The 25,586-nt window shown below is 44.9% G+C and overlaps 1 protein-coding gene across 1 annotated transcript in view; it reads right to left on the bottom strand.

Annotated features, from left to right (window-relative positions):
• LOC117654250 overlaps nucleotides 1-14,258 on the bottom strand; it is a 111,961-nt gene extending 97,703 nt beyond the window's left edge. Inside the window, exons 1-2 of the mRNA XM_034400602.1 lie at nucleotides 14,204-14,258; nucleotides 10,763-10,891 (exon numbers count right to left, since the gene is read on the bottom strand). Coding sequence (XP_034256493.1) covers nucleotides 10,763-10,891; nucleotides 14,204-14,220 — 146 coding nt within the window. The 5' untranslated portion in view covers nucleotides 14,221-14,258. The remainder of the gene's footprint in view (nucleotides 1-10,762; nucleotides 10,892-14,203) is intronic.
• Nucleotides 14,259-25,586: the final 11,328 nt, after the last annotated feature.

The raw sequence follows: 25,586 nt of genomic DNA, 5'->3' as shown, positions 1-25,586 counted from the left end.
TTTTTTTCACTCACTCTACAAATCAAAGAGTGTACATGGTACGCTCTAACTGGAGCATGCCTGCAAGCACGCTCTAACTAGCATACCTGCCAAGCATGCATACATACCATGTACACGCTAACTGAAGCATACATTTACTGCATAAGGGATAGGGAGTTTTCTGCATCAGGAAGCGTGTACATGGCATGTATGCACTAGTTAGTGCATGCTTGGCAGGCATGCGCTAGCTAGAGCGTGCTTGCAGGCATGCTCCAGTTAGAGCATACTATGTACACTCTTTGATTTGAAGAGCATAACGTAGCAACACCACGACGGTTGGCTTGACAAACTTTATAAACTCGAGAGGGATGGTCTCGAAACGCAGGTGAGTCTTGTTCGAGGAACATGAGCACTGAAAGTCGCGAGGTGTAGCGAAGTGATCATGCTGCTAACTTATGCTAACTGAATCAGAAGTACCATCAAACCTCGCTAAAAGGAGCAGCTACATGACCAGCTTATTCAAAAAGAAGCTAAAAGTCTTAAGGGGGGACCCTGGAGAAACTTTCAAGTAGGCTTCAAAATAATCCCAGGAAGTTGAAACTTTGCTTAATTATTAGGTTCATTATGGTGAGTTCCCAAAACAAAATTCAATTCAAAATGTTGAACGGTCTCTGAGAAAAGTGGCTTTTTAGTGTTTTTTGGAGCGTTGGGGAAAAATCTTCCTGCATCTTTCATTGGGACGGAAAGTCTTGAAATTTTTTTGGGTTATCCAAAAGATGCATAGAAGAGATTTTAGGACGGAATTTTCAAATTCAACTTCTGTCCTGAGATATGAGTTTTCAAATTTTAACATTGAAAAAAAAAGTGATTTTTTTCCCTTTTTTAAAATTTTTGGGTTTGGTTTTAAAAAAAGTAGGGCTGATATCAAGATTCCGTCACTAAAATTTGTCGACAAGTCATCAATGAATAGAGTCCATGCAAGACGACTCATGTAGGTGTCAACCAGGAACGCAGGAAGTCTTTCTACGACAAAATTTTTTGTCGACTGAGCAAAGCTGTGAAGTTGAGCGTAGAAGCCAACGACAACTGATCTCAATGTTTTTTCCCTTTCCCAAAATGATAAAGAAACTACCCACTTAGCTTAAAGGTGTTCAACCTGTTGAATTTGAAACCTTCTATGCACATTTTTATCTATGAACTTTGAAAATACAATTTATTGGAATTTTGGTGGTTTTTTCACCAGGGTCCCCCCTTAAAGCGACTCTTAAACTACATTAAGGAAAGATAATTCACAGATCTGCATCTATGCATGTGCACATGTACGCAGTTAAATGGCTCAATTCACTCCGATTTGAAGAGTAACAAAAATTTTCAACAAAACAACAACAACAAGAAGGAAAGACATCAAAGAATTGATATCACATGGGAGGGACTCGTTCTTTACAAACTAGATTGATGTGTCAGTCGCTGATCGTTACATGAATTGTCCTCTGACGATTTGAAATTTTGCTTTTTAACGAACGCTTCCGGTTGGTTCCCCTCTCAGGCAGGGAACTCGATACATCGCGATATCTCGAGATATCGATTCTCGTGCATAACCGAATTTTCACTAGAGTCCCTGAGTCCGTGCCAAAAACCCGCTTTTTCCATGACCAAAAAACCCCCAGAAGGGCACATTTATTAAGGGGAGGTTCTGGTGAAAATCTTGCCCTTTTCCAAATGGATCCTACAGTCATAATTTGTTCGGAATATAAAATTTTTTATTGGGGAGACTAAAATTGACTTTTTAAGGCACATGCCAGGCTGTAAAGCCAGTCGAAGAGTCTTTTTGAGCCTATTTTGGCTGTATCTTAAAAAATCTCCTTGCGCATACTATTTTGTCGTAAAAGGTTGACCCTTTACATTTTTCACTTCTTCGACTCATTTTCAAAAGATTCCGGCATGCATAGCTCAAAACTTCCATTACATTATTAATTATTAGCTTTTTAAGCTGAAAAGTCCCTAAAATTTTTCTCTTTTGTACATTTTTGATCAAATTTTTGTGAAATGCTTGTTTAGAAAGCTTGCGAATAAAATGCAATTGACATTTTTAGATGGGCATGCCGGCTTTTTAAAAAATGAATCGAAGAAGTGAAAAATGTCCAAGCCAACCTTTTACGACAAATAGTATGCGAAGAAGATTTTTAAAGTTTCCTAAATGGCAGAAAACGGCTCTGCGACGGATTCGGGGCATAGAATGTGCCTCCCCAATGAAAAATTTTAATAAATACTTGATAAGACATCAAATTTTTAACAAATTTTCACAGTGGGACCTATTTAGGAGAAAATAGCATTTTCACCAGAACCTCCCCTTAAAAAAAAGAAGTCAAATGAAACTTTTTATTTCGTCTCTCATCTCAACATAAGACATGCAACACCTGCCAAGAAATTTTCATTAGGAAGATACCACTAGCAGTTCTGAGACATATATCACGATTAGCGTCAAACGATGTTTCTTTATGACCAAATTTCTCAAAATTATCCATTGTCACTTGGGAAATACCCTCCTAGTTTTTTGTTGGCCAAAGATCTCTGGTCGTTGTCGTTGTTGTTTGCGTTCCAGTGGCGTTCTATATCAAAAGATACAAACACTTGAAAAGAGGTTAGTTTTACATAATGCACTAAAAACGTCTCTCTTTCATGTTCATTTTCTCAGTATTTCTCATTGCAAGCAAAAAAAAGTTCTTTTACGATCTAGCGACTGACACTCCATCTTTCATTTGATACCACTCTCTTTTTCCCACATGCTGTCAGATCTGAGAGAAAGATGCCCCCCCAAAAACTCTTTTTTGAACACAATACTCGTTCTCTTCACATAGAGTTTTGTATGTTAGTGAGTGGTGTGTAAAGAACGAGTACTAGTCAGTACTTGAACGTACAGTCGGCTTCGCCGTACTTCTTCACGATTTGAGAGAATAATGAGAACGAAAGGAACCTGACTCAAGGCAGGCTGTTCGTTCGTTAGTCCACTGCAAACTGAATGGAAAGACATTACGCCAAAATGTGGCGAGACAAAAGTCTCGCCACATTTTGGCGATACTTTCATGTCTCGCCACAATATGGTCAGATTCAAAAGTCTCGCCAATTTAGGCGAGACTTTTTTGTCTCGCCCAAAAAATGGCCCAAAATTATTTAAATAGGGTAGGCAATGCATGGATTCATAGCAAAATACATAAACTACTGCATTATTCACAAAATTCACGAGAAATCATTTCTGATCACCACTGATAGTTGTTTGACCCACTGGGGACTCTCAAGAGTAACGCTGTTTGTTTCGCTCAAAAACCCAAGAGGTGCGTCTTCACATAACAGGGCCGCTCACATTCAGTTTCATTGAAATCAGATTGTACTCACAATAATCACAGTAGCACTGTGGCTATGAAGAAATTTGCAGGCAGGTTGAGAGTTGATTCATCCAATAAAGATTGTGTACAAACATGTAGCTTTGAGTACTGTACAACTTAGCCCAGAGAAGAGATGGTGCAGACTGTTGATGAACTTAACATTTTGACAGTTCTCCTTTTTCACACGCAGTTTGACAATAGCTCGAACGATTAAAAGACATCTTCGCAAACAGATAACCCAGTTGGCAACAGTCGTCATTGCTCGAAACTAGGAAAAAACAAATTATATCGCTGCAAGTCAAACAATCGCTCAGAGGCTGGCAGCCATTTTAGAGGCTATGTTTTTTTTTTTGGACAGAAGAGGTTATGGGCAGTTATGGGCGTGACGATTTAGATTCAGATTCGGGTTGGGAAATTATACGCATGCCCAAAACCCAGTATTCGCAGTCACATCCCCACATCTCGTAAACAAAAGAAACCCGAGGAAATGGCCGCTGGTTATCATTTTTTCCTCCCGACTTTGCATCAATAAAATTAATTTTTTTCTAGTTTGGAGCGATGACGACTGTTGCCAACTGGGTTATCTGTTCGCGAAGATGTCTTTTTATCGTTCGAGCTATTGTCAAACTGCGTGTGGAAAAGGATAATTGTCAAAATGTTTAGTTCATCAACAGTCTACACCATCTGTGCTCTGGCCCAAAAGTTGTACAGTACTCACAGCTACATGTTTGTACAAAATCTTTATTGGATGAATCAACTCTCAACCTGCCTGCAAAATTTTTTCATAGCCACAGTGCTACTGTGATTATTGTGAGTACAATCTGATTTCAATGAAACTGAATGTGAGCGGCCCTGGGTTTGTGAAGACGCACCTCTTGGTTTATGAGCGAAACAAACAGCGTTACTCTTGAGAGTCCCCCGTGGGTCAAACAACTATCAGTGGTGATCAGAAATGTTTTTTTATGAAATTTTTTGAATAATGCAGTAGTTTATCTATTTTGCCATGAATCCATGCATTGCCTACCCTATTCAATAATTTTGGGTCATATTTTGGCGAGACAAAAAAGTCTCGCCATAAATTGGCGAGACATTTGAATCTGACCATATTGTGGCGAGACATGAAAGTATCGCCAAAATGTGGCGAGACTTTTTGTCTCGCCTCTCCAGAGGCGTAAAGTCTGACCTTTAGATTTGTAGTGTCCCACCAGGGCAAAACCATCCTAACCTAACTGGGCCAACCAAAAATAACCTTACCTCACGGGGTCGTGACAGATCTTACGCTACTCGCGGCAGATACCCCCTATCGCAACAGAAAACAGACAAAATCGGATCAGGCAAGTAACAGAAATCATCAAAACAACATGCATTGCTGTGCAGTGCTATTCTTTTTGACACATGGACGCCTCATTCACATTCACATTCGTCTTTCTGTTGCCAACACAAAACAGCAAAAATGAAACGGACTTTTCTCTTTTTGATAATTTGTTTTTGCATTAGCCATTTAAATAAAGCAGACAGAACTTTCTGGCTGTTCCCACAGTTTCATATATTTGCACTTTCTCGGTTATTGCTGACAAATGTTTGTTGCGGCTCCACAGCTAAAGTTGCCTACATTGCCACGTGATCCCGTCATCCCGACTCGCAAACCTCGCTCTCCACACACTGGGTGCCGCTCCATAAGGCTTCGCCTTTTGTTTTCTTTACATCTTAGACTGTATTGTTTAGCGAAGCCAAAAAACAACAACGCAGCGGTGCGGGATTGGTGCGGGACACTCTCATAACAAGCTAGGGCCCGCCCTTCCGTCGAACCGAGTTGCCAGCTCCGCTTCGCTGCGCCGGCAACTCGGTTCGACAGGGGGCCGGCCCAGCTTGGCCTGCCGGCGGCCTTTTCTCGGGCCTTCGGCCCTCGCATCAGACCCAACTTGGCCAGTCGAAGGCCCGGGCCTTCGGCCCGCTCGCATCACACACACCGTGAGCGGGTAAAGCAAAGTTATCGATGTACCATCGTGACTTAGGCCCGCCCTTCTATTCACAATATGCAATAGTCCTTACACTTTTTACTCCAACTGTCCTTAGAATATGCCCATTTCATTTGTCTCTTCGCCCTCATTCCGAAAATACCCATATTTGCCATGCTACTGCAACTCCTTGCAATAGAGGCACAGCAGGAGCGCAAAACGAGTCCGTCGCACATTTTCCCATAACTCATGAAGGCGGGCTCCTGGACCCCCCTTCCGATCCCTCGTTGAAGAGGTCTTGCCAAGACCTATCGAAACTTAAATAAAAATTTTCAGTCGGTCGACCCCTTTTTTTCAAGATCCTGATGTGACTAATAGACGAAGTCGGGCTCCTGGACCCCCTTTCCGACCCCTCGTTGAAAAGGTCTTGCTGAGACCAATCGAAATCTGCAATAAATTTTTTAGTCGGTCGACCCCTTTTTGAAGATCCTGATCTGGCCAACTTGTAAAAGCGGCCGATGGGGTCGGGACCAGGTCCATCATCTTGTCTCGCCGCCCCGATTCAAAAAATACCTATGTGCCCTGCTAGCACCAATAATGGCGGAAATCCCCCTCCCGCTCATGTAACCATGATGCACCTGCAGCAGCCTTGTGCGACCCGGACGGGATTTGCACCACCGGATTATTTGTTTGGACGGTACTCCTGAAGTACCCTCCAAATCTGGTTACTCTAGCTCAACCTTCTTCCTGTACACAGACGCCACAACAAACAACAACAACAAACACACAGACACAAAGGCAAATGCATAGGCCCTCCCCTATTTTTTGAATAGAAGGGCGGGCCAAAAAGTCACTGGCCGGCCGGCCGATCCAAATGGCCACGTTCGAAACGACATCAATTCTATTGTTGGATCTCCTCTAGCTGCAGTCAAAGAGATTTTTCATTTCGAACGTGCTTTTTCATCTTTTGGGGTAAGCTGTACAGGGCCGAACAGGAGCTCAGCTATTGGTCCGCCCCGGCTCGGGCTCCCCCCACTCCCTTCCTTTTTCCTTGACGAGTCGAGTTTTGCCATGGAAACAGCGATTTTGACAGCAAATTTCTCAAAATTGGCCGTTGACTTTTTAACCACATTACAACATTAGAATCAGCGTTCAAAGTTCTACTAGTCTGTAAAATCTCATTAAAATCCTATAGAAAATTTCCAAAATACATAAAGGGCCACACGAATTGAATCTCGCGCCGGCTGAATCCTGGGTATACTATAAGGCTACTTCGTGCCTCTTACAATCAAAGCCGTGCAGAGTGAGCCCCCTTGTCACTCCACTTCCGACGCCACTGAATCAGTTCATCAGCGATCTTACTGAAGACTTAAATTAAGTTCGAAGATAAAGAGCAGCTCCAGACAAAAAAAAACACTTGGCCGGGGACCCCCTCAGATCTGGCTCCAACCCGGTTTTTTTGGTTCAACTAGTGAATACGAATTGCCGAAACACAAATTGGGCCGGATCCAACACCGCTGGGCTTTATGGCACGGGTCAAAAAAACCCCAAAATGGCTGTTTTTGAGGGTTTGGGGCTTTTTGGGATCTCGGAACCTGCCGGCTAAAAAATCTACCAATGTGGTTTTTCCGAAAGAAAAAAGTGCGCTCTTTCGAATGCCGGGTCGCGCGAGGCTCTACGACGTCGGGTTTAGACGCTACGGGCTCTCAAAGTTGCTCAATTTCACTATTTTCACTATAAATGACTAAAACAGATTTCTTGCTCTCCGGAAGTCGATTGTGACTCTTCCTATTGGCAATCTTCACCATGCAAGGTATTTTTATACCTCAGAGACATATTTTGGGCAATGAAGTTACGTTTTTGGCTGAGCGATAGCGAAGCCTGTTACTCCAGTGGGGTTGAAAAGTTTTTTTCTGTCTGCGTGGTGTGTGTGTGTGTGTGTGTGTGTGGGTGCGTGTGTGTGTGTGCGCACTACACCTCCTGAACGGCTCGGCCGATCTGGCTGAGATTTTGCAGGCTCATTAGGTATGTTCTTGGCTTGGCACACGCGGAATTTCACTATCCTAGCTCAACTAGTTCAGTTATTATAGCCAAAAACCACCTTAAAAACGGCGAAAAATCGAGTTTTCTGCAGGCAGATCTTTCCTGTCTTCATGGCAGGGGGGTCTGGGGGGTGGAGCCACCCAGCCGCGACAAGTTAAAAAGTTACGAGGTTCAAGATCGTGTAATTTGTAGATGAAGCAACTCTATCTAGAATGAAAGGGGGTCTTGGGGGCGGAGCACCCAGCATGCAACAAATTAGAAGTAACCGACGGTGGACAAGCATTGCCTGCCGAAGGCAGGCTAGCGCCGCCGCAGGCCAAGGTAGGTACGCCAGGCGCGGATTGGAGGAACAGGCAGCGAGAGAGGGTTCGTGGGCGTTTTGAGGGAGTGAGTAAGTTTGAACTAACAAAATTATCTTTTCCGTCAGTGTAATGAAGTCTTGAACAGTTTCTGATTTATGTACATAATTGTAGGATATAAATTAATGCTAGAATTAGAATTCATGTCTTGAAATTGTCCTCTACAATAGGTTGACAGCCATTACAGCATTCAATAATAAAAGTTCACTTATTTTTGTCATTAAAGTTTTAAAACCGTTTAATTTTTTTATCAAATTTCCAAGGAGTTCAATTACTGCCACACCGCCTGGTGAGGGATTTTTTATTATTTTTTTGGGGGGGAGGGGGGGTTAGAACCTGGATTGAGGTGGGCTAATGCACTGTTAAAAATTTCTGAAAATTCCGAACGTTTTTGTCAGACTTGGTGGTCTGAATTTTGAAATAAGAGCACACTCTGAAATATCTGACCTCCTCTTTGATAATTCAGACCACGATCCCTGAAAATTCAAGTGGGAAGTGAACTCTGAATTTCCAGAACCCAAGATTAACGATTTTCAGACTGCAGGCGGTCTGGAAGTGAAAACCAGACCAGTGAACCACTGAAGCGCCTGTCAACCTGAGGATGGGCCAACCCACACGTCAGGCGTGCGTGCGGGTTGCCCACCCACACTGTGGGAAAAAATCACAGTAAATCCTGTAGTGATTAGTTCAGCTGTCACTGTAGTTCAGAGTACAGGATTTACTGTACTTTTTTTACAGGATCTACTGTACTTTGTACGGGATTTACTGTGACCACAGGAGTGGAGTACGGAAAATCCTGTACCAGGTACAGTAAATGCTGTAACCAGGCACAGTAAATACTGTGTTCTGAACTACAGTAAATCCCGGCAAAAAATTAACGGGATTTACTGTGGGTTTTTCGCACAGGGCATTTCCATTACCATTACGAGCTAGACCACACATGATCGTATGCCGTTTCGGGCCCGACACAAGCTCACCTGCACTGCAAAACGAGACTTGGCCGTCCTTACTAGGGTGACACGTTATACCGGCGGAGAGGAACCTCAATCGGCTCGAAGCTCCCACTCGCAGTATGACCAGTCAGGGAGGAGTTATACATCCCCCGGGAGGGATTGCAGGCCTCCGCCCCAGAACAGTCTCTTTGAGTACTACCGGGTCCGGTGCCCGCCTAGACGAGCAGCTGCTTCGTCCCCTTGTCTTGGGCACAGCTGCGACTTCTTCGTTTTCTTTGTGACACGGTTGTGTGACAGTTGCTTCGCCCGGCCCCTCTTCAAGCGACGCTGCCGACGGTGACCTAACAGGAAATGACCTGTGACGAGGGGGTATGCGCTTTCTGAACCTGTGTACCGACTATTACGTTATTACGCTCTATTACGCCATAAATTAATCGGAATTTAGCTAAAAACGGCCTAAAACACACCAAAATTGATAAAATTTTGACAATTTCGGCTATTACGCGAATTATTACGCGTGATTACAGATAGAGTGAACCGACTATTACGCGAGTGCATACCCCCTCGACCTGTGAGATCTTTCGAGACGGTAGACAGTGCACACGACCCAACACTCCGACGGACTGCATCCCTTCGCCGTGCTGCCCCGCGCCTGCATCCGTGACCACAACTTCATTCAACCAAACACCCGACCGACAACACACCAATCGCCGTGCTGTGCATGTTGGCCTTGCATCTGGGATCCGGCGGCAAAGGGGACATCTCACTGCTGGCTACCTGTAGAGAGGACCTTCTGTACGCGGCCTGGTCGCCGCATTTCCGCGTCTGTAGAAAAGAACCCCAATCGCAGGGGGTCGGGCTGGGAGGTCTTGCTGGTGGTTCCGCTCTTGAATGGGACGGCGTTGGTAAGGCGCTCGGCCTGCCAGGCCGGCCAGGCCCGCTTCGCCTGCACCGGCGGCCTGGAGGCCGTTGAAATTTACCGAAGTGCTACCCCGCATGGGTTTCAGAAGCCCACATGGGCTCGCTGAATCAAGTCCAATAGGGCCCACCCCGATCCCACCTCTGCCTTCCCTGACGCGGCAGGCCCGCCCGACTTGCCTGGGCAAGGGGCTGCCTTACCCACTAGGCGCTATGTACGCTATGTAGTGTGTGGGCTTTCCCCACGGTAGAAAAACGTAACTTCATTGCCCAAAATATGTCTCTGAGGTATAAAAATACCTCGCATGGTGAAGATTGCCAATAGGAAGAGTCACAATCGACTTCCGGAGAGCAAGAAATCTGTTTTAGTCATTTATAGTGAAAATAGTGAAATTGAGCAACTTTGAGAGCCCGTAGCGTCTAAACCCGACGTCGTAGAGCCTCGCGCGACCCGGCATTCGAAAGAGCGCACTTTTTTCTTTCGGAAAAACCACATTGGTAGATTTTTTAGCCGGCAGGTTCCGAGATCCCAAAAAGCCCCAAACCCTCAAAAACAGCCATTTTGGGGGTTTTTTGACCCGTGCCAAAAAGCCAATCGGTGTTGGATCCGGCCCAATTTGTGTTTCGGCAATTCGTATTCACTAGTTGAACCAAAAAAACCGGGTTGGAGCCAGACATAGACAACATAGGGTCTAGACAAGAAATGGCAATAAAAAGGCGGATTTTTATTGCCCCCCCTGTGGCGTCCGAAAACGCTCGAGATCCGGAGACGGCCAAAGGGGGTGAAGCGAGGGTGGCGGGGACTTTTACGACCGGTGAGGAGGCGGCTCCCCCCACAGCCAGCTGTGCGCCGCTCGGGGCTGGCTCGGAGTCCCGGAGAGCACGAGCGGATAGGCGAGCCGAAGGCGAGCCGAGCTCTTCGGAGCTTCCCGAAGTACACCACGTACACCGGTCATAAAAATCCCCGCCACCCTCGCTTCATCCCCTCTGGCTGTCTCCGGGACTGCTCGCCTCGGACGCCACAAAGGGGGGCAATAAACCGGACAGGCCAAAAGCACGGCAGCATAGGCTGGCTTCTCGTCTAGTCCCTATGTTGTCTATGGAGCCAGATCTGAGGGGGTCCCCGGCCAAGTGTTTTTTTTTGTCTGGAGCTGCTCAAAGTAACTTACCTCAGAATGGACCATGTTGACTGAGAGTACGGGTGCGATTTGCAACAGCTGAAGCTTTGAATGTAGGTTGACGCCGTCTTTCCCTGTCTGCGCCAAACTTCAAAGCTGCGATGACTGAAGGCTTGGTACCTGCAAAGCGGAACCAGAACACATTACAATCCTGTGAACGATCACGATCAACTGATGTTAACTGACACTAAATCAGTATGTAGTTTATTCAGGCGAAGCTCCGCACGGAACTAGTGTATTTTAAAATGTATGGTCAATTCCGCACTGCAAGAAAAAGTTTGAATAGAACAACAAAAAACTGTGCAATAAAAGTACCATAAGGGATTGTAAGCAGTACAACGAAAATTGTACAAACCGCGACGAGGCCTGGACTGCACAGGACGTCATGCCGGTCCCATTGAACTTTGTACAACAATAGTTGTACTTTGAAAGTACGTTAAATTCCTGATTAAAAAATATTGCCACTTGTTCGTGTACTTATGTCGTCGTTTTTCTAGCAGTGCGTGCAAAGCTATGGTCAAAAATAAAGTTTCTAGTAATGAATGGGATCGCCCTAGAGGATTAGCATGCAAGACTGAACACTAAGACCAGAAGGTGGGCAGGGTCGATTTCCAGGGATCTTATTCGGAGATTTTATCTGGGCGTTCCCCAAAATAACCTTATCTAAAACGCATGCGAATTTCACTCAATTTAATCATACGGTACAGCTATATATCAATGTAATTTGTGATTTTATTCACATAACCTTAAAAATTAAAGATCAAAGCAACCAGTAGTGCTTGTAGAAATATGTTCCGCTTACTCTCGTATCCGTCCCAAATGATCAAATTTGGCGAAATTCACTTGGGTTTAGGATAAGATTCTTTTGAGGGGGACGCCACGATAAGATCTTTTCGGTAGGACCCCTCGATTTGAGCCCCGTACCGGTTTAGCCCCGATGACCTGAGCCCCGGCAAGAGCTCTGGCCGATCCCGACTCGAGCCCCCACCACCGCCAGAGCAGACGCGGTCTGACGTACACCTGCCTTGTTGAACACTCTCAATGTCTTACGAAGAAATTTCCCAATACGAAGTAAATGGCGCAAGCATAATCCCTTGCAAAAAGGAAAATATATGGAAAATATGTGTCAATATATGACTCCATATATGTTTCATGCGTTGTCAATAGAATTGTATCTTGCAAATTATCTTGCGCAATACGTGGTTTATATATGGGGGTATATCTTGGTGCCCGTTAATATATAATGCATATATTTCCCCATATAATATTATCTTCGCGAAATATATGTTTCAATATCTGACACAGTCCCCGTCGTGGGATGGGGCAGGGTGAGGAGGGCAGACTTTTCAAGTAACTTTTCTTAAAATCTTGGCACTGGATGTTGAAAGGCGGCTATATTTCTCAATATGATTTTATATTGTAAAATATATTGACGCCATATATTGAGCAGGGCAAAGGTTCTTTTCTATGCGTTTAAGTCTCCAAGAAATTTTGAGAGATCCTGTTTAACAAGTGAACTGGAATAGTTCGGAAATTTTAAACGTCTTATTTGGGCGTAGCGCAAAAAGTTCTTGTGACGACCCCGGTAGGATCACAATTGGATGCCCTCGCAAGGCGAAGTTTACATTCTTTTACACTGCGAGAAAAGATCACGGTAAATCCTGTACTGATTACTCCAGACTTCACCGTACTTTTTTTAACAGGCAATTCCGTCGTTTTTTTTTACAGGCAATACCGTACTTTTTTTACAGGAAACACCGTGCTTTACTTACAGGGAATCCCGTACTTTTTTACCCGGCAATCCCGTACTTTCAATACCTATCAAAAACTGGTATGATTTTGTTTAGTCGGTTGACCCTCTTTTTTCCAAGTTCCTGATGTACGCAACTGCTGAAGTCGGACTCCTGGACACCCCCCCCCCCCCTTTTCCGACCACTCGTTGGAAAGGTCTTGACGAGACCTTTCGAAAGGTGCAATAAAATTTTTCAGTCGGTCGACCCCCTTTTTTCAAGATCCTGATGTGGATAATTCTTGGAAGCGGCCTTTGCTGGGACCAGATATGGTCCTTCCTACGGCATGGTCTGTACGGAAGAACGGTAACTACTGTTAAAAGACTACGAAGTATTTTGTAAAACAAGTACGGTAAATACTGTAGACTGTACGGTGGACACTGGTTTTTGAAGTACGGTAAAGTTTGGCATAAAAATTATCCAGGATTTACCGTCATTTTTTCTCAGAGTGTATAATAGTAAAGGAAGTCTCTGCAGACTGAGTCGTCGGACTGCATGGTGTATTCACACCATATATTACCTACATATAGAGCAATGTATGAAATTTATATATTTGCCACATATTTTTTATATCGGAAAAGTATCTTGCTAAATTATCTTTTCCACATATGACGTCAATACATGTCGGGCCATGTATTTTTCATTTTGCAAGGGATGCGAAGGTGGTTTTTCTTCGTATCTTACAATGAAAATGGCTAAAAGATTCGTATTACGAAGAAATATTGCTTCGTATTATACTTGCACAATAAAAGTACTACAGGGATTGTATTAAGAACGAGAATTGTGCAAACCACAACGAGGCCTGGACTGCCCAGCACTCGTCATGTCAGTTATCCATTATTGTACATTGCACAACAATTGTTACACTCTAAAAGTCTGACCATGAAATTTGGCATATGTTATTCGTAACCATGAAATTTGGCATATGTTATTCGTAACATAGGCCAAATTTCATGGTAAGACATTTAGAGTAAGACAATTCTCGTACTTTATACAATCCCTGATGTACTTTTAGTGTGCCGTTTTATAATTTTGAACTTCTGTTGTACTCTTCACACTTTTTCTTGCAGTGCCTACCGAAGCTCGAAATAAGTTCCCATGTCCTGCCTTTTTCATACTTTCACACGTCTCCTCTAATAGATTACTCCAAAGAAGCTCTGGCCCGGAAGAAGAATAAAAACGGAAGTAAGAAATTGTCACTTTCGATGAGAAATATACGCCACGGACCTCATCCGCATGAGGTCCGCAGCGTATATTTCTCATCGAAACTGAGAAATTCTTACTTCCGTTTTTGTTCTTCTTCTTCCGGGACTCTTATTAGTGTTTGCCCCGTTTGGGCCCCACTGACTTAAATTGTATCCAAATTCCACCTCATAAGAGAAATAACAGTGATCACAATAGCGTTTCGGAAGAAATCCAGACCGGAAGTCAGCGACAGAACGGGAGAAACAACAGAGCGTCGCGAGGCCTTGCTGAGCGGTGGTGGGGGCAGGGATGGGCAGAGTGGGGGCTACGCGCTCGCGCCGCCTTCACCCCCACTCCGCCGATTTCGACCCCCTCCACCGCTCAGCACAGCCGCGCGATGCTCTTTTGTTTCTCCCGTTCTGACACTGACTTCCGGTTTAGGGCTTCTCCAAAGTACCCTATTCCGAAGTCCATTCTGACGTAACGATGTAAACCACAGAAACCATCATAAACCCATCGACGAAGTAATAATACACTTTTCCAAATTTTCCGTAATTAATCCCACTTTAAAAATTAGTGGTTATCTGCATCAATCATTCCGTTTTAGTTTTTCCCAGCAAACAGTTCAATGTCTCTCTCGAAGATTGATAAAAGCTGAGTTGTCTATTTACTTCTTCCACTTCATGGAGGCAGTGTTTATTGTATAATAAAAATATAACCGTACATGCCGGCATGCGAGAAAACCCTAGTTCCTTCTCGGAGTTGGCCGTTTACCTTTACTTATCCAGTTTGGTCAGTGTGAAGACTACTTCTCGGGCCGAGCTAGTTCAGGTACGCACCCCTAACCCAGCTAGCTAGTAGATATGATGCAACACTCATGCAGTCAGCAGGGTACGTCGGACCCAGATTGGAAGTCAAATGTTAACCGTAGAAACGTTACGCTAGCCTAGCCAACCCCCACTTCTTCCCACAGCGTAACGTTATCCCAAATTTCCTCCTTGAACGAAGTTGAGACCTAATTTCACTGCTGATGTTTTAGAAATAAGATAATCCTTCTAAAGTGTTAAGCGTGACGTTACGCCAGCTCTGACGCCCGCACCACCCTGAACGGCAGCGTTACTCGGCCTCGATTCCAACCTCCGCTGAGAATTCTCCAACGAACTCGTGTACCTCAACGCATCAGTGAAATCGATCAATCGATGTGCACTCACAATTTCATCCACTCAATAGCACTCACCTTCCTAGGAATCTGGAAAGTCGGTAATCCTGTCGTAGAGACCTGTCGCCAAAGCTGACCAGCCGCACAGGAGAAATGCAGGAGCAGCTAGGCGGAAGTTGAATCACACGGTGACTTTAGAGGAGAAAAGAACTAACAGTTACTATTTGAAAAGCCTCAGATAAAAGATTGATAAAGAAAACTAGCAGCAATCGTTACGAACAGATGAAATAGGGTGCACGCGAAAGAGCTGATCCGGCAGGGAAGAAGGAATCAAGAGGATCAAACGTCAGACTTTTGTAAAATCATATCTACGGAAGCGACAGTACGGCGCTGAAGACGCCCAACTCGGAAATTTTGCGCACTTCGATTAGATTTTGACTGTTTTCAAGGTAAAGCGATAGGATATTCCAACGTATTCACTGTTAAAAAAAAATTCTGAAAATTCAGACTAAATGAACTGAAGAAAATTTCGCAAAAGGCACTCCTAATTTTCAGACCAACTTTTTCAGAAACATGCGGTCTGAAAATTCAGACCTGTGAATTCAGACCACTAGTCTGAATATGTATTAAGACCTCAAGTCTGAATTGGCATTCAATGGACTCTGAAATTTAGGAATTTGGTGAGCTTAAAATTGAGATGACTCATATCTTAAAAAAGGGCTTCCTGGTCTGAATTTGCTTTCACCAGTTCACTCCCACACCCTTCGCCTCCCTCTTTGTGCGCAGTGCGAGCAAGGTAATATATAAAAGTTGATCCAACCAATGCTATAAGAAGGATGAAAATTGCTGTGGCTAGTGAAAGTCAATTTTGTAACCTTAAGGATACTGTCAAGTAAAACTTGCATGTCCTAGAAATATTAGTCAAAAGAAGTTCATTTTGTGGTCAAAATTCCACCACTATTAGATAAATTTATTCTCAAAGTTGGGGACTCCAACTCTAATAAGTTTCTGAGTTATGGAGGTTTACGTAAACTTCTAGTCGTTTCCTCCAAATTCTTCTCACGACAAAGGATTAGCTACCCAGTCTTCAGATTCTGGCAATTATATCTATTTTTGCATATGAAAAAAGATAGCGTTGTCAAATTTGAAAATAAAAGTCCAGAAGAGGCTGTAAAAGCTAACTTTTATTTTTCTTCAAATTTAAAAGATTTTGCCTTATTATTGGTTTTTCAGGAAAACTAAGGGAGATACTTTTTAAAAAAGCAACACCATCTATTTCCTTTGCAAAATAGATGTTATTACAAGAATATGAAGATTGGGTAGCTAATCCTTTGTCGTGAGGAGAATTTGAGAGAAACGACTAAAAGTTAACGTAAACATCCATAACTCAGAAACTAATTAGAGTTGGAGGCCTCAACTTTGAGAATAAATTTATCTAATAGTGGTGGAATTTTGACCACAAAATGAACTTCTTTTGACTAATATTTCTAGGACATGGTCACTTAAGTCATCATAACCATAAATTTCTTTGCTTATCATCACAAAATCAACTCAAACCTTGGTTGTAACAATTAACTCACTGTGGCAAGCACACATCCAACACGCACCGGTGCACACGAAGTGAACGTATCAGATTCGTCCAACCAGAAGTTTGAACTAATATCCGATGAAGGCACTTTGGGGACGAGTGTGAACGGGGAGAGGCGAATAACTTAGAACACCTCTCGCCCTCTCACCGCCCGCCCCTTCAGTTTCGGGAGATGCGTACAGCGAGCGCAGAGTCACTACAGCGTCAAGAAGGGTCATCAGCAGAAAACACTTCGAACTAAAATGCACTTCTTTCCGTCGACATTACTTCAGCGCGCCGAGCGAGTGGACCTGACGCAAGTAAAACGCGATGTGTGCACCTTGGAAGACTGCTGGAGACTGACGTTTTGCGTGCAGGGCGCCGGGTCGGCCAAAACATTCCGAGTTACCGACGGATTAGCGCTCCCCTCCTTGCCGAGCCAATCAGAGGGCGCCTCCAGCCGGCCCTGCCTCGCCGGACTTTCCGAGAATGCACCGGCGGGGACAGTCCTGAGTCCGCCACACTGGGCTCGGCTCGGTGCTCGGCCCTGCTCGGTGCCGAACGGACTCAGCCGAGCAAGTCCGAGACAAACTAGATCGCTTTCGGGCCTACTAGCTTAGCTGGTCAAGGTGCTCCCAGAGCACTGTAAAGAGGGCTACTTCGGGGCAGTCCGATTAAGGCAGCGTCTGAAGAGAGAGAGGGCGAGAGTCAGACGAGTCGGGCAGAAAATTAAGACCGGGCGCTGAATTATACTTTCAGACTCGCGGGGCAAATTATTAAACCTTGCCAAGTCTGATTTTTCAGACCGCCGCGTCTGAAATTTTTTTCAGACCACAAGGTCCGTATTTTTAGACCTGCGGTCCAAATATTCGGGCTCCAGTCTGAAAAAGAGATTCAGACGGACCAGTCTGACACTTTCGGTCTGAATTTTCAGAATTTTTTTAACAGTGTTTCGAAACGGAAGAACAGAAGTAGGCCCGAAAAGCAGCTTCTGCGCATGCGCACCGGGTGGTGGGGGAACGTCTGCGCATGCGCAGAAGCTGTTTTTAGGGACTTTACTTTTGACCTTCTGCACTGAGATAACCTTTTTTCAAACTAAAACTATCTAACAAACTATTTTAAGCCTCACAAAGAAAAGTAGCTTGTTATAACAAAGTATTTTGAGCATACATAAGCTCTCAATGAAAAACTTCGCAATTTACGAACTATTTCTTTACGAAGTAAATTAGTTAGTACTATGATGCTCAAAATAATACTTCGTTAGGTTTTGAACGTGTTCCGTTTCGAGATTCATTGGGATACCCTAATATTGGATACGACTGAAAAACTGAACAGTTTTACAGAAAACTGGTTCCTTTCTTTCGCTCTGCTTTTAATATCGACTATTTTTTCAAGCATTCTGAGGAAACTGTAATAAAACTCAAGATGGTCCACGAATTTTGTTGCACGAATTCTTTCAAGTTGCTTCCCGTGACCCTCCTCTGCGTATTCATCAGTACTACACTGATAAAAATTTTGTCGTAACTTAGCGACACATTTATCGCTAACTTTTTTAGTGACAAGATTTGTTTTGGAACGAATAGCTTGTTAAACCGTAGTCGTATTGGAACTAAGGGATAATTTCACAGCGACTAACTTGTAATAACGCACCAACAATAACACATAAACGACAAGTATTGAAAATCCAAAAGAAATTTTGTAATGTCTGCGACGATATTCATAGAGTACTTTTGTCGCTAAATTTATTTTGCATGGTTTTTTTAGCAGATGATACCTTTCATACCTTTACCTTTAACAGACCTAAAACTACAAGACACATAAAGGTGTCAGCTAGCTTTTACTCGAGAGTCCAGAAACCAACAATATAATAGGAGCTGGCTGCCGGGGCGGGTGGTGCGTTCGTGCCTGACGCGCAGCCTGCGCGGAATTCGACAATGCCTCTTCGGCACAGCGCCAGCGGCCGGACGTCAACAATGGCTTGACTTTCTCTCCCCGCCTACAGCGCAGAGGCCCCGGCACCGTAATATAAAAATATTTGATACTTGTACTGACATATCCTAGAAAATATATTCTTTAATCATATGTGTTCTAACTCTTATTTAAAATCCACACCAGGAGCACCAGACAAGTATCATCTGCTTTCATTAACGTTCGTTGAATGAGATTTTTAAACAAAGGTAATTTTCCTATTACTTAGAAGAACAAAATAGATGATTATTCATTGGCTGAGCGATAGCGAAGCCCTTGCCGTGTTTGGGCGCTCCAAAAAGTGACTGGTCGTGAGTCTGTCTGTCCGTCTCTCTGTCTGTATGTAATCACTCACGTTTCTCATCAACTACTGAACGAATAGTATCCAAATTTCACACCTGATGTCTCCTAAACATCCTACAGGGGGAGTTTATCTCAGATTAACAATTATCATCGTTTGAAATATTCCAAACATCGTTTTGAACTAGGTAATTAGCGTGGTTAGGTTGGTAGCAGTGTGTGGCTGACCAATTTCTCATACCGGCTGCCGCGCTTGCAAGCCGTCTGCAAGACGGGACGGCACTTATGCAAATAAAACAAACTAAAGAGCAAAGGGGTTCTCAAATAGGTTCTGAGATAGTTTTTTAACATTCTAGAATGATTGAAACCCTTCCGGAGTGTCAACAGAGGAAAATACGAAAACTGAATGTGAGAATGGTTTGCGTGTTTCGTTCCCCTCTCCCCCCTCCCCCGTCACAGGGGAATCTTCCTTTAGGTCAGTGCACTGTGAGTGTAGTTGTGGATTGTAAATAGAATGTTTCCTTTGCCTTTGTGTGCATCCACTGATTTTATTCTCTTTGAAACTATCCTGTTTTTTTAAATTCCATAGTAAATGAAATCAGGTAAATGCGTTGAAATTAGAAGACATGTTAATTGTCTTGGTTTGTCTCGGGAAATGACATTCTATTGCAATGCTGCAAGCTAACATAAATATTCTAGTACTAACATCTATTGATTAAAAGAATCCATAAATAGATGTATTTAGTGCAATAAATAATCCATATATTTAGTGCTAATAGATTTTGAATTTGATATTGGGTTCAATGACACGATTCAGGTTTTGAGCGGTGGGTGACTTGGTAATTGGATTTAATGACACGATTGCTTTCACTTCACCAAAGTTTGTGTCCGACAACTGGAACCAAGTATTGGTAATGGTTTAGAAGCTGGTTCTCTGATTGTAAGCCCAATGTTAATAGTATACTGTATTCTTTTACTCCTAAGATAAAATATCAAGAGGCATGATTAAGGTAAATTATGTTGGCGTATTGAGCAACAAGTGGCCTCTGCATTTGACTTCATGAGACGATTCACTGAATTTGACAAAACTTGTTCTCCGTCGAATGCTTCAGATCAGCCTGCCTTAACTGAGTCACTTAATGTAAACGATTACATATTCCAGTCTATATTGTTTAATTCACTGGTTTAAATGAAAGAATGACAAAGGCTTCTCAAATATAACTAATAATTTGTGAATTCATTAGTTGGAAGAAAATGATGTATCCAATAGTGAGTCAGCAGACGAATAGCAAATTAAGCGATTCAATGCTGGCAATGGAATGTTACTCGACTGAAGGAATCGCATTGGTGTGGCACAAGGTATTTTGTGACGACAAAGGGTGATCCATGAAGACCAACCCAGACCCATTCTTTACCCATTATTGATCAATTTGATATCAATATTTCTCAATCGAATCTCATATGATTTTTTGGAGTGCTGATTATGAAACCACTTCCATTTCTACTCCAGACTTATATTTTCATCTCAAATAAGGTCATTTCGGACCAAAATTTTCAGGTCGAGTTTTATATTGTTTCCTGCAGTGTTTGATGAGGTGAACTCAGAAATAACTTCAAAATTTTTCCCAGACTCACGCTTTACCAAATTTTGACCAAATTTGGACCAAAATTCTTGAATTGAGTTTGATGTTGATCCCAACAGTTTTTTGTGTGCTGATAACGCAAATCACCTCCATTTTGACTCCAGACTTATATTTTCATCCCAAATTAGGTCATTTTCGACCAAAATTTTCAAATCGAGTTTTATATTGTTTCCTGCAGTTTTTGGTGCGCTGAACTCAAAAATGACTTCCAAATGTTTCCTAGACTCACGCATTACCGAATTTAACCAATTTCGGACCAAAATTTTGGAATCGAGTTTGACGTTGATTCCAACAGTTTTTTGTGTGCTGATAACGAAAATCACCTCCATTTATACCCCAGACCTACATTTCACTCAATATGAGCCCACAAGCTGCACATTTCGTCTACATAAGCAAAGTCCGAAATGCACAAATTCGCATCGCTCAGCCACACTACGCGCCCACACTAAACGGCGCGTACCCCTAGTAATATGCTTTAATTGAGCAGATGCAAAGGATGTTGTTTCCACACAAATTGTATCATAAAGAGTGATAACAAGAATTTTGTTCTTCAACGACAAAATGTCGCTTACTAGACTCAACGACATTTGTTTCGCTTTGGTTCATGATGAAATTCTATGTTTTGGAACGACTAATTTTCACTCTTCTGATTGTTTCTGTACAACCATTTTTTAACAGTGTAGTATCTGGACCGACACTGAAATTCAAAGGGTGAGAGACATCTGACCAATTTTCGGTGATACAAAAAGTATGACCGTGAAACGGTCGTACACAAATGTATGACCGAAAAACGGTCATACTTAAATGTATGACCAAAAAAAGGTCAGACATCAGCGAGACTGGATATTGTTTAGCTTGGGGATATATCAGCCTTTACCCGTGATACACTATAAAGTATGACCGTTTTTCGGTCATACATCGAAGTATGACCTTTTTTCGGTCTTACATTTCAGTATGACCCTTTTTCGGTCGAACATTTCAGTAAGACCGTTTAAGCGGTCAAAAGTATGACCTTTCTATTTTCAGTGGAGAGCCGTCGGTACTACCCGACGACACTCGCAGAGAAATTCGAGTCGCCGCGGTGAGACGATCGTCGATTCGTTTCTGCTCGCTCTCTTCGGAATCTGCCTGCAGCAGGCGTATGCCTGCAGAATGATTCGAAGAGTCGTTTTCGTCGTTATCTTTCTTGCACCCTTGCGCGACGCCCTGTGAGTGCGAGAGACTGAATGTGTAACAGACCCTCGGAATCTGTCTGATGGTGGCGCCGCATGCAGCCTAGCCTCAGGGAACAGAAACAGGACCGCTTGAAAAAGCTAAAATTGACAAGTTAGTTAAATTTGATCACACTCTGTTTTGGCGACCCCTCATGACCCGTGTTTGACGTGGTATTTTCTGTCAAATTCGCATCTCAAGTTATCATTTTCTTTGTAAAGCGCACCGCGCACGCCAGTGACGTCACTGCCAGTGTTGTCGAGGGGCGCAGCACTCGTCAAATAAGAGATAGCGGCAGATAATCAGATTGAGTCATGCTCGCGCTGTTGAGTCGGGGCCAGGCTACCGCCCCCGGCGTTCCCACGCCCACGCACGGCGACCAGGTGCCACTCGCGCCTTCATTTACATGGGAGGGGGACGACAGTCAGGGCGCCAAAGCCGGAGAAATCTGACCTAACTGTCCCGATGAAAGTTTTTGGCGGACACGGGGGAAACAACTTGAATTTTGATGACCGTTTACCCTTAAACGTGGAAAAACGCGAAATAGCACTGGGGGGAAAACATTTGAACTAAGTACACGAACGTTGAAATGGTTTGAATTATAACTAACGCAGAACCCGCAAGCACTGATAAAGGTCACTATATTTATGTCAAATGCATTTTACGGTGATGACACGAAATACGTAGCAAAATACAGGTCATGAGGGGTCATCAAGGGGGGCTGACTCCTTACTTCGAAAGCAAGCCCAATACCGTAAACTGGGGTAACTTCGGACATCCGGGGTAATTTCGGACAGGCTCCGCTGGCAGCTCGCATAGAAATCTTACTAAGCCATCCCCCTCAGAAGTTACCCCAATCCATGAAGAAACTTCTGACGGGATGGCTTAGTAAGATTTCCCGGTTGACGGTACACGAATAATACCTGTAATATATCAATCCATAATACTTTAAAAAAGCCGCATAAATAGTGTATTTTTAGCTTTAAAGTGACCGGTGAAATTGTAGTTCATGGAAGTTCAGCGATTTTCTATTTTGAATGTAAGAGTTACAAAATGGCGCCAAAACGAATGACGGTGCTGAGGCTCTTAAGCATGTACGGTTTTGTTTTGGGGCTCAAAAAACTCGAGCCAAAATGCTAGTTTCCGATTGCATTCATGTTATTGCTTCCGTTTTAAACTCCCTTACGTAATTGGAAACTTTTTTTTATGATGAAAACCACGAAAGTGACACAATTATCTAAACATAATACTTGAAATACCGATCATTTATAATACTTCGTACACGGTCAGGGGAGTCATCCCCCGTTGAGGTCATTGATTCGGGGAGCGCGCCAAAATGTTATCAATTGTAGCTCACTGGACGTCGACGTGACCTTTTCTTATTCCCTATGGGACGCAACTATTTATAGCGACGGCGAGGGAAATCCCGCGCTCAACGGACAAACCAGAGGCGAAACCGGCGGCTCCGGGCTCCGCCGCCGAAACCCAGCGCGCCAACTTTTCAGGGACGTCGCCGTCATCGCCTTGCCGGTGCGAGAGGGAGGGGGGCCCTCGGGAGCTGCCCACTACCTCCAACTGTATTACCTCCAAAACCAATTGGAGGTAAAACTAACATGAGAAGTTATTACCTCCAAAAAAAGGGACTAAAATGCCTCCAAAGAATAAACCTCTAGAGTTTGAGGTACTGTAGGTGGTTTTGAATGTAGTTAATATTACCTCCAAACACGAAAGCGATATCACCTCCAGTCACAGAGGTGCTAAATTACCTCCAAAGTATTCACCTCTAAAGTTTGGAGGTAGTTTTAGAAGCAGCAAAACGTAAGGAAAAACACTTCTACTTTTTTGGCCGCTTCATTGCCTCCAAGAATTCACCTCCAAACTTGGAGGTAGTTACAAACGTGCAAACAACGCCGTCGTTGTCTGGAAGTGACCGCGGGTGGTGACCGACGGCCGGCAGTTGGCAGCGAATGGTATGGCGGCATGGGTACCCAAGGCATAGCTTTTACGCCGAGCCAAAGGGACTGGGCAAAAGGTGACTGAAATTCAGAGCGACTGTGTGCGACAGCCGAGAAACCCAAGAAAGATGCGCGGGGGAAGTGCGGCAGTGATGCACCGCAGCGCGGCTTGCCGTCAGCCCGAGGACGCGCGCGTGGTAAAGTGGCGAAGGTCGAGGGTCTCGACGTAGTACCCCTCAACGTGGTCCTTGCTTTAGGTGTCCTCTGGGACTTATTGTGACCTTCCGCCCACGCCACGTTTTGAGGTGCTTTATGAGCTGACCAAAGCCGTTGTCCAGGAGGACGCACAGGTTAGGTTAGGAGTGGTGGTCCGCGAGTCCCTGAGCTAGGAGGGCGTGTTCGGCGTGTTCGGCGGCCTGCAGGTGGCTGCCGCGCCTCGCTTCACGGCGCTCCAGGACCTGAACAAGCCGTTGTCCAGGAGGCGCACAGGTTAGGTTAGGAGCGGTGGCCCGCAAGGCCGTGAGCTAGGACGGCGTGTTCGGCGGCCTGCAGGTGGCTGCCGCGCCTCGCCTCACGGCGCTCCAGGACCTGAACTAAGCCGTTGTCCAGGGGGGGTCGTCGTAGCCCGCTGCAGGGAGCCACGGCGTTGCTGCAGAGCGGTGCACGGCGCTCTGCGCGGCAGCGCTGAGCTCCCTAAGGCCTCTGAGTCGGCCAAGGAACGTGGTCCCGACCAGAGGCCATGTCGTCTTCGGCGTCGTTGCAGCAGGGAACCAATGCGAATGCGACACGCTCCCGGACGCGCGCCGGTAGTAGTGGCAGTGGCGATTCGGCGCCGCGGTCGCGGCCGCGCCAGCGGTGGGTGGCCGTCGCGGATTCAGGGAGTCCCTCGACCACAGACTGACACGCACTCCGCCTCCGTCATTCGCTAACCTCCTATCGAGCGCTCAAATTTCTGGTCGCTTAGACTCGCTCATCTTGAGCGTCAGAACCCGTCACTTGGCGGCCGTCCGAGAAACCGCTCATCTCGCACGCTCGGAGAAACCGCTCACCTTCCCATACGGCGGCTGCCAGATCAAATGTACTTCATAGCACGACTCTTTATTTGCGAAGATTAACACATGCTCTCGTCAGAACGACTTTGTTTCAGAGTTCAAATGTTGACTGTTGCAGTATTAACTAAATACGAGCGGCAACATAACCTCCGCGCCCGCCGCGCTGTGCCGGTTTCCCGACGCGCTGCGAGATGCGCTCCGACGCCGAAGCTGCGCGGGTCGAGCTCCCCAAGATCGCTAAGCGAACCGAATTTAGCCGTTTGATAGGCCGATGCAGTACGACGGTTTAGAGTAACTCCTTTGGAGCGGTCGACGTGCTGTGGCCCCGCTGCCCGAGGCCACTTGCAGCCGAAGTGCCGTTCAGCCGCGAGTAGCTCCTCTGTCGCGCCCACGGACCACCTGCTTGCAGTGTTGCCGCGCCGACGGCCGTGCAGACCGCGCCAGCGAGGGCAGACGATTGCGTGCTGCGCCACGCGCAATCCTCGGCACCAGGTGCCCTGCGTCGTGGTCACCTCGCCGACTCCGGTCGTGCAACCGATAGTGTTTGTAATACAGCTCACCTCTTCCCATGTGTATCTTCGTATCAATGAAGCAGTAGCAGGTGAGAGCGATGCGCTCAATGCTGCTCATGCACTGCAAGTAAACAAAAACTGTACAAAAAGTACAACGGAGATTGTAGAAAGTACAACGAGAATTGTACGAACCACGAGGCCTGGACTGCACAGCACTCGTCATGCCGGTTCCATTGTACTTTGTACAATAATTGCTGTACTTTGAAAGTACAATAAATTCCTGTTAAATATTTGGCAGGAACTTGTGTACTTTTGTTGCGGTCTTTTTCTTGCAGTGTGTGCAGGATGGGCTCCCTTCAGAGTAGGTGTTCGTCCGCATGGTCTCGTAATCGCGGTTGGGTACTGGTACGGGTACTCCTCTCCCCGCGCATCCGCGTTCAAGCCCCTGGGCTGCAAGACAGCCTTCTGATGC

The sequence above is a fragment of the Thrips palmi genome, unplaced genomic scaffold (genome assembly GCF_012932325.1).
Source record: "Thrips palmi isolate BJ-2018 unplaced genomic scaffold, TpBJ-2018v1 HiC_scaffold_10, whole genome shotgun sequence".
Classification (NCBI taxonomy): domain Eukaryota; kingdom Metazoa; phylum Arthropoda; class Insecta; order Thysanoptera; family Thripidae; genus Thrips; species Thrips palmi.
Note: the sequence above shows the minus strand (reverse complement) of the source record. Positions and strands in the feature narration are given on the sequence as shown.